At 41.2% G+C, this 12,218-nt stretch overlaps 1 protein-coding gene across 1 annotated transcript in view; it reads right to left on the reverse strand.

The window, feature by feature from the left end:
* The window catches only part of LOC144820226 (alcohol dehydrogenase 1-like), a 274,811-nt gene that overhangs the window by 135,022 nt on the left and 127,571 nt on the right, over positions 1 to 12,218 (reverse strand). Inside the window, exon 7 of the mRNA XM_078677828.1 lies at positions 1,557 to 1,817. Coding sequence (XP_078533954.1) covers positions 1,557 to 1,817 — 261 coding nt within the window. The remainder of the gene's footprint in view (positions 1 to 1,556; positions 1,818 to 12,218) is intronic.

Here is a 12,218-nt window from a genome sequence, read left to right on the forward strand (position 1 = left end):
ATTGTAATATGATATTTTTCTTATTTGGCTTTGCTTGTATCTTAACCATGTCATGAGCAATTGTGCTATGAAGTTTTGCTCTACTTCGATATTTCCCTACGGTCTTTACTTTTAGCCTCAGAAGATCATAATATTTGTATAACATTTTCTATACTCATAACCCTCTAGTCTCACAGACTTGACACTATAGTTTTTGTGTAACATGATGCTTCATTGTTCTTCAAAAAAAAATCTCTTTGAACTGGAAAAAAACATTCTATCAATCACCTTGCTGTTGTTGCGATTGCAGTTGATGCCCTAAGAGTGATGAGAATGCCCACGCGTCGGTCCCCTGCTCCTTGTGTCAGAGGAATCAAGCTACACCCTTCTGATGATCCCACTATAGGGCAAAAAACATGTCTGCAGTTACTTGTGGTCCCTTCTGCACGGGCCGTGTCTGGCTTTGCAAGATAGACTGCTCCCATGAGGGTTGGTTCTGATTTCCAAAAGCCAGGCCTTTGCTTAAAGTGGCATGGTGGGTGAAAAACGATGGATTGAAAAGCTGCACAAGCGAGTCCCTGTGGCTGAGATTAATTCAAGTACACTGTCCATCACTGTTTTGTTGTTGTTCTTGCCGGTGACACTCTAAGTGTGATGGGTAGGCCAAGACATGAATCCTGTATCCACTGTGCCATAGGACTCAAGCTACACCTTACTGAAAAGTCCCAGGTATTATGAAACTGGTCTGGGGTTGCTTGTGGTCCCTTGTGGAGGGACCTCACCTTCAAGTTTGGTGAGGACAGTTCCCATGAGGTGCAGGGTCTGTACTGATTTGCATAAGGCGGCCCTTTTTCAAAAGTGGCATGGTGGGTGAAAAACAATCTCCTGGAATGTGGCCAGAGTGATTGCTAGTGGCCGAGATTCAGTCAAGCATTTTATCCCTCACCTTGTTGCTCTTGCTGATGGAGAAGGGGGCGCACTATTTTGGCAGCAACTTTGTAAATGACGCAGCAACAGGGGCACAAGAGTCCAAGTTCCATTAAAATCTACCATTGAAAAGGTATAAATGATGCCAGACTGAAGCCAACAATCATTACCAATAAAAGCACTAGGAGGCCGAATTACTTTGAGAATGACATTCAGCTATCAAAGATGAGCCAAGTAGTTTGGTCAGTGGTGGTAGAAAATAGGCAGCTTGCATGCAGTAAAAGGACCCTTTCTTTGGAACTAGTTCACTATGACCAGCTGCAATCAGCCGAGCACTTCCAGTTCAGAACAAAAACATTGACTCATCTTTTCTGAACTCTCTGTGAACCCACTCATTTAACAAAATCACGGTCACATTTAGTTAATTCTTTGTGTACTAATATCGTAATAACTGGGGAACAGTGACAGGCAAATTAAAGAAATGTGTTGCATATCAGGAAACATTATGACAGGTTATTTATGGAAGAATGCCATTCTCTGACTGGAAAACATATGTACCCCTAAATGTTCATATTTTCAAAATTAGTAATACATGTTTTACCTGCAATTGTTAAGCTATAACTAGATATTGTGTACATACCATAACATACCATAACACCAGTATTTCCAACACATTCAAACGAGTAGTCTACTCCCCCGTTGGTCAGCTCACAGATCATTTCATAAATAGGCTTGGCGCAGTCCTTGACACTGATACACTCAGTGGCTCCCATTTCTTTTGCCTTTGCAAACTTGGTTTTGGTGCGTGCCACAGCAATGATCCTGGAAGCCCCAGATACCTTACAGCCAATGACAGCTGACATGCCAACTCCTCCCAGTCCAAAGACAGCACAAGAAGAGCCAGGTTCAAGCTAGGTTCATGAAGATATAGTGAAAGAAAACCCAAATTGTTGTCAGGTAGTACAGATGGGAAAAGTAACATTCAAGCTGCAAAGATACTGCTTCACAAAACATGAGTTAAGGTTTAGTTAAAGTTAACGAGAGGTGAGTAACTCCTACAAAATAGAACCTCAAAAGATAGGAAATATACTAGTAAAGGTAGTAAAGTAACTTAAACTTCCAACCCAACAAGCCCTTTTTTTATATAACTTCGCACATAATTTCACAAATACAATACTACTTGACATCATCAATGCTATCAGACAAACACCATGAGACATGTTTAGAAATGGATGGAATCCCACATAAAAAAAGAATAAAACATGAAACATCCGCATAGAAAACCCAATTTACAATTGGTGTTATATAAGGAGTAATTGCTAAGGGGGATGGTGTGTCAATAGTTTAGCAACAAAGTTAGGCATCATATTGTTACACTTATATGCCTCAAGTAAATAATAATATGCAGCCAAAAGTAATTTGTGAATAGAATAGAATAAAAACTTTATTCGGTTTCATAGTTCATAAAACCATAAAAGTACATAATTACATATGCATGATGCAATATACATCCAGTTAATTCAACATAATTTTAAAACTGTGGGCAACGATATTTGCCTAAAGAGATCTAACCATAAAAGCTACATTGTTATAAATTCTTCCTAATACAAAATTTAAAAAGCTTAACAATAGATAAAACATAGGATACATTATCTAAAAATTGGAGTGCCAGGAGGGCGGGACGACATTGACGTAGGCCTAAACTTTTTTTAAAATTGGTTTCAAATAAACTTTTCTTGGTGCCAAATAGAATTTGCAAAAAAGAGTCATATGAATAGTTGGGGGGAGGAAGCGTCACAAGGGCATACGGGAAGTAACCTAGACCAATCATTTACTGTCGGAAAAGTGGTCAACCTAAAGATAATGTTAAATCTAAATCGAGTGAGTAGCAGTCTATCATAAGAGCCTATAGGCCATCTTAGGTACGGTTGAAGACTCAATGCTGACTGCGTTATTAGTGCGTGCTGTGTGGAAGGTTTATGAATTTCAGCACTCACACGCAGCTCCATCAAGTGAGATAAGCATTTGATTTTAAGCACTTTTCTTGTATTGTTCGCTGTTCTAGGGGGAATAGGTAGAACCGGTCTAAGCCTATATCGTGAAGTGACCTTTTAACGTAATCAAGCCATCTTATTTTCCTAGCGTTATCTAACAAAAGACAGTCCCTTACGATGGATTGGGTGAGGGGTAACTTGTCTGAGGTCCATATATGATGCCATAGCAGAATAGGTTCTGCCTTGATGAGATCAGTAATATACGGCAGGCCCAACTCAGAATGGCAACTAAACATGGATGTACCCGGGGGACTCCTAGGAGATACCTTAGGAAGTTGTTCTCAACTTTTTAGATGCAGGCTACTTGAACGTAGCCCCATACCCCCGCCTCGTAGGTTGCCGTTGATATACATTTGGCTTTGTAGATATGGAGAAGTTCTTCAGGGGCTCTTTGTCCCAACCTTTGTGAGAATTTAATCAGAGCCCTAGATGATTTTAAAAACTGTAACTTTCCTGATTTGATCGCTTGTTTCCAGGTACCCTGTTCATCTATCAGTACCCCTAAATAGGGATAGGTTGGGGTGTTCTCTAGATTAGAATTGGCGATCTGTATCCGTTTTACTGCCCCTCTTTTGGGACCACCGTTCATGACATATGTTTTATTGATATTTATTTTTAGGTCAAGGTTGGACATAAAGTTGTTATAACGGGACAGTGAGAGCTGAAGTTCATTTGGGGTACGAGCTAATATTACAGCATCGTCCTCATACAGCAGAGCGGGGATAAGACGTCGATGAATCATGGGGATGTCCTTTGCCCCCTCTAGCATTGCCAATTCCAGGCCGTTGGTGTGTAAGATGAAAAGAAAGGGGGCCAGGACACACCCCTGTCTTACCCCACGCTCTACTTTAAATGAATCAGAGAAAATATTAAATCAAGTGGAGTCAATGTAATGGAATTTAGGTTTTCATCAGACTTTTGGGAGGAGACATTTAGTATATGGGCATTTTCTAATCCGAATATTTTTGAAAAGTGGGAAATCCATAGTTGTTCATCTATTACAAAATCTATCTTATTGGCGTCTTTCGCTCCCACCAAGAAGGGTGAGTTTATTATTTGCCAAAATGCTGAGCTGTCCTTTAAATGACAGCTTTTTTGCAATTCCGCCCATAGTTCTTCTTTGAGGTTAGCTTTTCGTGTCTTTATTGCTTTATTATAGGTCTTTCTAAGTAGAGCAATCTCCTTTCTATTCCTCACTGAGGCGTTAAGTGCATTTTTTAAGTCTTTATAGGCTTTTGTGCAGGTAGAATCGAACCACCCTCCCTGGTCATTTTTTGATACTTTAAGTTTGGAAGTTAGTATTTGAATGGGTTACCATCAGATAGTTATCAATAATCTCCTTGGAGCAGGAGGTATCATCTAGACAAACGTTTATTTCCAAGAATGAATTTCTAACTATTGTTTCTGTAATATGGGCCGGATACATTTTTGCCCATTTCAGGGCATAACCATTTGACCGCACCAATCTAATAGATTCTTCTCAGTGAAGGATCTGTTGTTTACGCCTTACTTCCAGTGTTGGAAAAGTTAGACTAACCGTTATTGGGAAGTGATCACTAAATGGGGAATCATGATTATGAAAACTATGTCCCAAGGCAGAGGCGCAGTAAGACATAAGGATAAAATCAATGCATGTAATGCGACCTTTCCGTGAAAGGTTGGTTTTAAAGGGACCATAGGAGACACCAGCTCGTTTGCCAGGGTTAACTGTAGGCTCATGATCGACTCAACACCCACTTTCTGAATGAGAAAATATTAATACCATTTCCGTCCGGAAGGCCACATATATTCTTCTCATTATGAGGGAATACATTTAGATTAAAGTCGCCTCCCCAGATGATTATCGGGTTTTGTGAAGTTACCAATTACATTAACTACTTACTCTACGACTGCAGATAAAGTTACTTCCTTACCTGGTGTAATTCCTTCCTTTAGTACAACTTTTCAACGAGTGCCATTGTTTATTTTAAAACAAAATCTTTATCTCTTCAAGCACTTGAAAAATACCAGGTGATATTTTAAAAGGACTTTAATCTGATTCATTTGTTGAATAATAATGTTTTGTTTGGGAGGAGGGAGTATGAAAAGCAATGGCTTAATGGTCACTCCACTTCTAACAACATTTATTGGGAAAGTTCAAATCAGAAAGATAAATTACCTAGAACACTTGTAGCCTTTCTCTACCATTAGGAGGGATCACAGTTACAGTGGTCAGATGGTCTGTCCTCCTCTTCTTGCATTATTCGGAGGGTGAAGGAAGGCTGATGGAACAGCATACATTAGGCTCCACCTCTACATGTCACAGAAGCTATATATAAATATATATATATGTGTGTGTGTGTGTGTGTGGGTGTGTGTGTGTGTGTGTGTACCTGACGCCACATACTCTGTGTGCCTTAACTTTATTAATGTAAAGTGAAGCACTAAAAATGCATTACGTAGGTGAATTCACTCCAGAAAGTAGAGATTTATATACGTGCGTTCTAATGTTTAGCTTAACATGTATGTAGTTCTTATTCACATTAACACAAGATACACTGAATTTATTGAAAGTATATTGCATATGTAATCAGTAATTCATTTATTAATGCTTTGCATTTATTCTGACTTTATGCGTGCACATATAATGATATATTTGAAGTGCACATTGAAAATGCTTGACTATAGTTAGCTTGACTAGACCTTTATTTCTTAACATTACATTTATTTTCCCTTGCTCTTTCCCTTTGCAGGGGCATTTTCGTGATTTCATAGCTAGAGAAAGGAGCATTGTGAATTAGAGATAGCGATGCCTGAGAAGAGAAATATTGGCAATAACAGGACAATTTAATGAGCAGAAGAAGCCTCCTATTCATCTCGTATCGGGAACGAGGGTGCCCAAAATTAACATGATCTTTGGAGCTCTGTGGGATAGGAAAATCAATTGATATTGCAAATGCACACCATAAGAAAGATAAATAATCGAGGTCTTTGGGGATGTGTTAAGAGATGTAGATACTCTTGAAACTTTCTGGTTTTCATTAGTGTTCATTCTATTAGATTTTTTAGCAGATCCCTTTCGACTTTGAGAGGTACAGACCGCTCTGCTTTCTTTGGTCCTTGAAAGCATGTTGCTCCATGTTAAATACTGATTTCCCCTTTCAGAAGACTTCTACTGGAGTCTTCACTATCCTTTGAGACCCACTGTTCTAAACCATTCTCATTCTAGCTTAGAGTCTGATGACCCTTAAATCTGTTCATGTTTAGAAAAGAATATTATAGTTTGTTTGAGGAATAGCAATTCCTGTCACTATATACTTTGTCTGCCTTATGCTACCAAGACTGAACCTATTCTGGCGTTTCAGCTTGCCGGTTATGATTCTGTATCTTCATAATGTGATCTTGATATGCACCTATATTGTATTGGTTACTAAATTGTAATAAACCTACTAAACTTTACCTACCGATTCCTGGTCCTCACTGTGTGGCCAAATGGGCTACATGAAAAGTTACATTGTAAATTTGTTGTTAAGTCCCTTCCGTCTCAGTCAACTAAAAGGATTCATTGGATGAAGTCTGGCCTCAACTTCATGAGTTCTCTTAGATGGTAGCTTTTCGAATGGTTAGCTATTGAAGCAGGGATTTGGAGTGTCCCATTCTAGACTTGCCCAAACCCATTCCAAGCCCCTAGAGCCCATGGTTCAATGTTGAGAATTGATGGGGTTCCAGAAGTTTGGGAGAGCGTTGTAATAGCTGAGTAGTGAGTATTTATAGGGTTGTGTATTGCAATTGCTGATTTGCAGAGATCGTGCGGTGTGAAATTGATGGTGATGCAAATGAAAGCCGCACAGTGAGGAGGAGGACACCATCAGCCTTTTCTAGGGAATGTTGTCCTATGCAAGGATTGTATAAGCAGGGAATGCCGGTGATGCAAGGTGGAACCTTGGTTCACACAACAAGGTGGAGGATGCGGTGTTCCGATTTAACTGAGTACTGGTATTGATGTGGCAAGTTTGAAAAAGACAAATCCATGTCAATATTGCAATAAGTTGGGGCTTTGGAAGCGGGAATAGTGTCTTAGTCCTAAAATCCAGGTTTTATAGAACCCCAGGTTAATATTTCTGTATTGTCACAGAATGTACAGAGACTGAGAATGCAAAACATTAGTGTGTCTTAATGGTCTCTGATTTAACTCAATTCAGGTTCCCAAAAAAATCTTAATTCTTTCCGAAATCAAAGTGCTTTCAACAATTCCCTATGATGGAAGCATTTGGGGGCTACAGATCTGAACTGTCACAGTGACAGTGACGGAGGGGAGAGGAGAATTGCATGCTTGGTGCAACCCTAGAGGTAGACTAAAATGGTCGATTTATATACGGGGAGGCGGATGGCTACCCCATATCATTTTTGATTGATACTGGTACTATCCGCTCTACTGTGATAACAGTGTACATTTCAAACCTACCTCTCTTGGGAAAAAACCTACATTGGAGGAGTCACAAAGATACAAATGACAAACCCCGTAACCTAAGAAGTACCTGTCAAAATCGGGTCCTTTAAGGAGAATCACCAATTTGTGGTGTGCGATTCTAGTCCTTTCAGACTTTTAGGATGTAATCTTCAGTGCAAGCTAAACTGTATATTTTACTGTACGCCGAAAGGTGTTGAATTTCAAACTCATGCTGAGGATGTTGCCTTTAAATGGGCAAGAGCTGGCCTTAATATTGGATTGTTCTTTATGATGACAAATAATGATTTACTACAAGATCTTAGACATAGGGTGAAGCCTGAAATTGGGGCTTTTTGGGAAAGGACATAGGTCTCATCGAAGGCATTGAGCCTGTCCATATTAGGGTAAAACCAAATGCTAAATACCAGGAACACCACAGTATAATCTGACCCCAGAAACAATTGCTGAGATCATTCCAGTGATTGACGAAATGATACAACAAGGCATTTTAAAGGAGGTAATGGGGAATGCATGTAACTCACCCATTATGGACTTTTGTAAGCCTAGCGGCAAGTACTGGATAGTTCAAGACCTGAGAAAAATAAACATCATCGGTGTTCCCTGTTGTCCCATCGTAACAAATCCAGCTGTGATTTTATTAAAGATTTCATGTGAGGTTGAGTGGTTGACTCTCATTGATTTATATAAGGCCTTCTTTGTCATATCACTACACGAGGCAGCCAGTTACTATTTGCATTTTTGTTCTGAAACCGTGTTTTGGCAGAGTGCCGAGTCCCACAAGGCTTTATGGAGAGCATGTCAATCTTTAATCAGATGTCAAAAAATAGTTTTGAGTCCTTAGTGCCCTGTAATTATTTCCTAGCCCAGTACATTGATGGCGTTTTGGTTGCATCTGACACACAGGAAGGTTGCAAACAAGATAATATTGCCCTGCTGAACCACTTGGCTTAAAATGGATACAAAGAGTTACCCGAGTAAGTTGCAGTACTGTCAATAAGAGGTCCAGTATCTCGGACATCACATTGAGAAGGGATTGAGGAAGGTGTTGCAAGAAACAACTGCAGCAATCTTGAAAATGAATCCGTCAAATACTCAGAGATGTTTTTGGGAATGGTGGGCAACTGTTGCCAGTGGATACACATTTCCCTAGTGGCCAAGCCTTTACAGAGGCTGACACAGAAGGATGTGGCTGATCCGGCACCCTTGGATACCGATTGCTTGATTGGCTTTCCAGCACTGATAGAAAGTCTTTGTCGAGCCCCGGCACTGGTAATGCCGGATTATAACATGGTGTTTGCTCTTTTCTGCATTGAGAGGGAGGGCTGCACTCTCTCAGTGCTTAAACAGATGCACAGAAAGGCTTTTGAATACCAGCGACTTATTTTTCTGCTACCCTTAACCCTGTAGCTGCACTACTGCCTAGATGCCTTGAAGCAGTGGCAGCCATAATTGTCTGCATAGAGAGATGTGAAAGTTTTGTAATGTGCCATCCCCTTACTGTGTTTGTGCCCCATTCCGTTCAAATATTGTTAACCAGTACCCGCACCCAACATTTGACAAACAGCCTTTTTGACCCACTATGAGTAGAAAATGTTGGCTGCCGAATATGTGAGTTTGAAGAGGTGTGTTACCTTGAACCCTACCACTCTGGTACCCGTTCCTGAAACTGAGGGTGAAGGTGGAGAAGTACAGCATGACTCTCACAATGTCACTGAACTATGCACCAAGCCAAGACCAAGCAAATAAGATGAGCCACTACCAGAGTCTGATTTCATACTGTTTATTCATAAGTCTTGTTTGAGAGACCATGAAGGAAATCTAAGAGCTACCTACACAGTTTGTACAGTCTCAGGTGTACAGTCTCAGGTGTATCTGAAGCACATTGGCTTCAATGAGTGTTCTCTACACCAGTGGCTTAATTGGTCGCTCTTACTAGAGCGTGCTCTGTTTAAGGCCAGCTGAAAGTGACGATTTTCACTGACAGTCAGTAGGGCTTTGGTGTTGTCCACGACTTTGGACAGTTATGCTCACAATAGGAAATTATGACTTCTTCAGGGTCTCCTTTAAGAAACCAGGCGCATGTGAACAAACAGCTTGAAGCATTACAGTGCCTACCCAGATTGCAGTTGTGAAATGGTCTGCACACTGTAGCAGAGATGGCTATGTGACAGTTATGCAGATGAAGTTGCAAGATACTGTGCTCACGGAACTTGTATATTCAACGGTGAATACTCAAAATAGACTACAGATGATACCAAAAACAACCTTCTGTTAACAACAGTTCATACATGGGAAGGAGTTAAGAGGTTGCAGGAGGTAGTGTCAGAGTCAGGATAGCAAATTTGGGTCAGAGCAGGCTGTGTCAAAAGAGATGATGACATTTGGGTTTCAGCAGATGGAAGATCTGTGTTGCCAGATACTCAATCACCCTCAATGGCTAGGCATTTTTTATGGTCATGCTCAGGCAGTGATTGATGGCGTAGTCCGTCTGTTTCCCCAAACTTGGTTTAACCCCAGATTCAGATTGATGGCTGAAGGATTGTGTCACAGGTGTGTTGTGTGTCAACAGAGGAATGTAGGGAAAAGAACGGCAGTGACCCTGAGCCACATAGGAAGATTAGGTGGTTCCTTTAATAGGATGCAGTTGGAATGTATAGAAATATCTGTGGGCAACAGGCTGAGATACGTCCTAGTGTTTGTGAACATGTTCTTGCCTTGGGTTGAAGCTCACCCTATCAGGAGGGATTAAAGTCTCACAGTAGCTAAATTGTTGTTGAGGGTACTGATCCCCAGGTTCGATTTCCTGACTTCTCTGGAGTCAGACCGAGTAACTCATTTCAACAATGAAGTTCTGACATTGATGTGTGCAGGATTACAAGTGGAGCAAAGACTACATAGCAGTAATCAACCTGAGGCTTCAAGAATGGTGGATTAGATGAAGGGTATACTGAAATCAAGATTAGAGAAAGTGTGTGCTTCAACGTTTTAGAAGTGGCCTGATGCTTTGCCTTTTGTGTTGATGAATCTTATCAGTATTCCTGATTGGAGGACAGGACTGTCCGTGCACAAAATAATCATGGGGCGAGTAATGAGACTGCCAGCTGTACTTGCAAATGCGCTTGTCAACATTAAAGATGACATGACTCTTGATTACTACAAAGTACTGGCTGACTTTGTGTGTTCTGTATTAGACCTGGGTGGTGAACTCCTCTATCAGTTCACGGAGTATGTGGAGTTCCAAAAACGACGCAGAGCTGAGTTTTTACCCTGCCCATGCTCACCAACAGTTAGTTGGCGGCAGTGAACGTGGAAAATCCAATGCTAGACTCCATCCCAGAAAGATTTTTCAACACGGGCGGCCACGGATGGTTGCTACTGCTCGCGTTGAGAAACCTCCCGTTTGAGGTTTAGGAAGCTGCCGCTTCAGTAGAACTTCTACTCGAGCAACAGAAAGAAGCTGCTCCCTCTTGCACTGTGTGTGATGCAGTTCAAGCTGATTTAAGAGCACGGGACGAACACCCGGCATTAAAACTCCATGCAAATGGCTCAAGGTAATACACTCCAACACTCGTGGAACTCCATGTAGCTTGCAGAATGTGTTGTCAATTCGCAGAGTTTCGTGTGACGGAACACCGCAAACTCTGCCTGTGCTTATTCTGTATCCCACCAGGTTTGGTCAGCCCCCGCTCCACCACATCAGGAACAATCCCATGACCTCAGTCCTGCAGACGGAAAACTTTTCTGGAAAATTTGCCCAGAACCTCATTTGGGTGGGCCTTGCTAAATCATTTTGGTGACGACTACTGCTGTCAAATATGGAGGCCTCAAATGAACTCACATGCTCATTATTGCAGAATTGAGTGTCCCCTTAATGATGTGACATCACCTCTCTCAGAAGCACCAGGTGTAACAAAGATAAATTGGGAGCAGCATAGACAAGCTGTTGGTGACTGAGAAGACTCTAAAGAAGCACATATTCGTCCTGAGGGGGGTGTGGATGAGTCAACAGCTTATGTGAGACAAGAGAGTCTCATCCTGTGGTGGTGAATGAGTCAGGTTCAGACCTTGAAGAAGGGCCTAGTGCTGTGGAAATGCAATTTGGAGCTGGAGACCACTGGCCAACAAGGCAAGAATGAGAGAGACTGAGGGGCAAAAAGCATCACAAACAAATGCTATAAGTGAAGAACTACAATTGGCAATCAAAAATGTTGTATCCAGTATAAAATCTTGCAGCAACCTAACCATGCAAAATGAACTTCGTTTTTTAAATAATGTATATATTGTCTGTTTGGTGAGAGTAAGGCTAGCGAAAAGAGAGAAAAAAAGAAAAATGGACATAAAGCTTACAGACTATCACCTTAAAGCAAGTTTCCATAGATCATGGTTGAATAGAATCAACATAATGTATCAATAACTACATGTCTCACAATGCCGAGCAGCTTGGAAGGCGTATAGAGGAAGCAATGTAATTTGAAGTTTGAAAAGGGTTTATAAAAAACGGAAATAAATTGAGCCGGTTTACCGTGAACAAGGCATTTGCAATGCCGAAACACGTAGGATTTGCTGTCGTCCATGTCACTGCCTATTAATTGAAGCATATGGAACACTGCTGGAATAAATAAGAATTGATGTGCAAACTGTGAGGAGTGCGGTCCGTTTTTCCCGGTAGACCGGGAGCCCTTGGTTATTGTGAAGCCGTATTGGTTTCCACCGCAGGAGTCAAGCACCACAAACAGAGAGTCACGGATACTGACCCCGCCAAACTTGGCAAAGAGGTAGTCCTCAGTTCCAACTTGAGCCTTTTGCCT

Source organism: Lissotriton helveticus, chromosome 2_1 (assembly GCF_964261635.1).
Source record: "Lissotriton helveticus chromosome 2_1, aLisHel1.1, whole genome shotgun sequence".
Taxonomy (NCBI): Eukaryota; Metazoa; Chordata; class Amphibia; order Caudata; family Salamandridae; genus Lissotriton; species Lissotriton helveticus.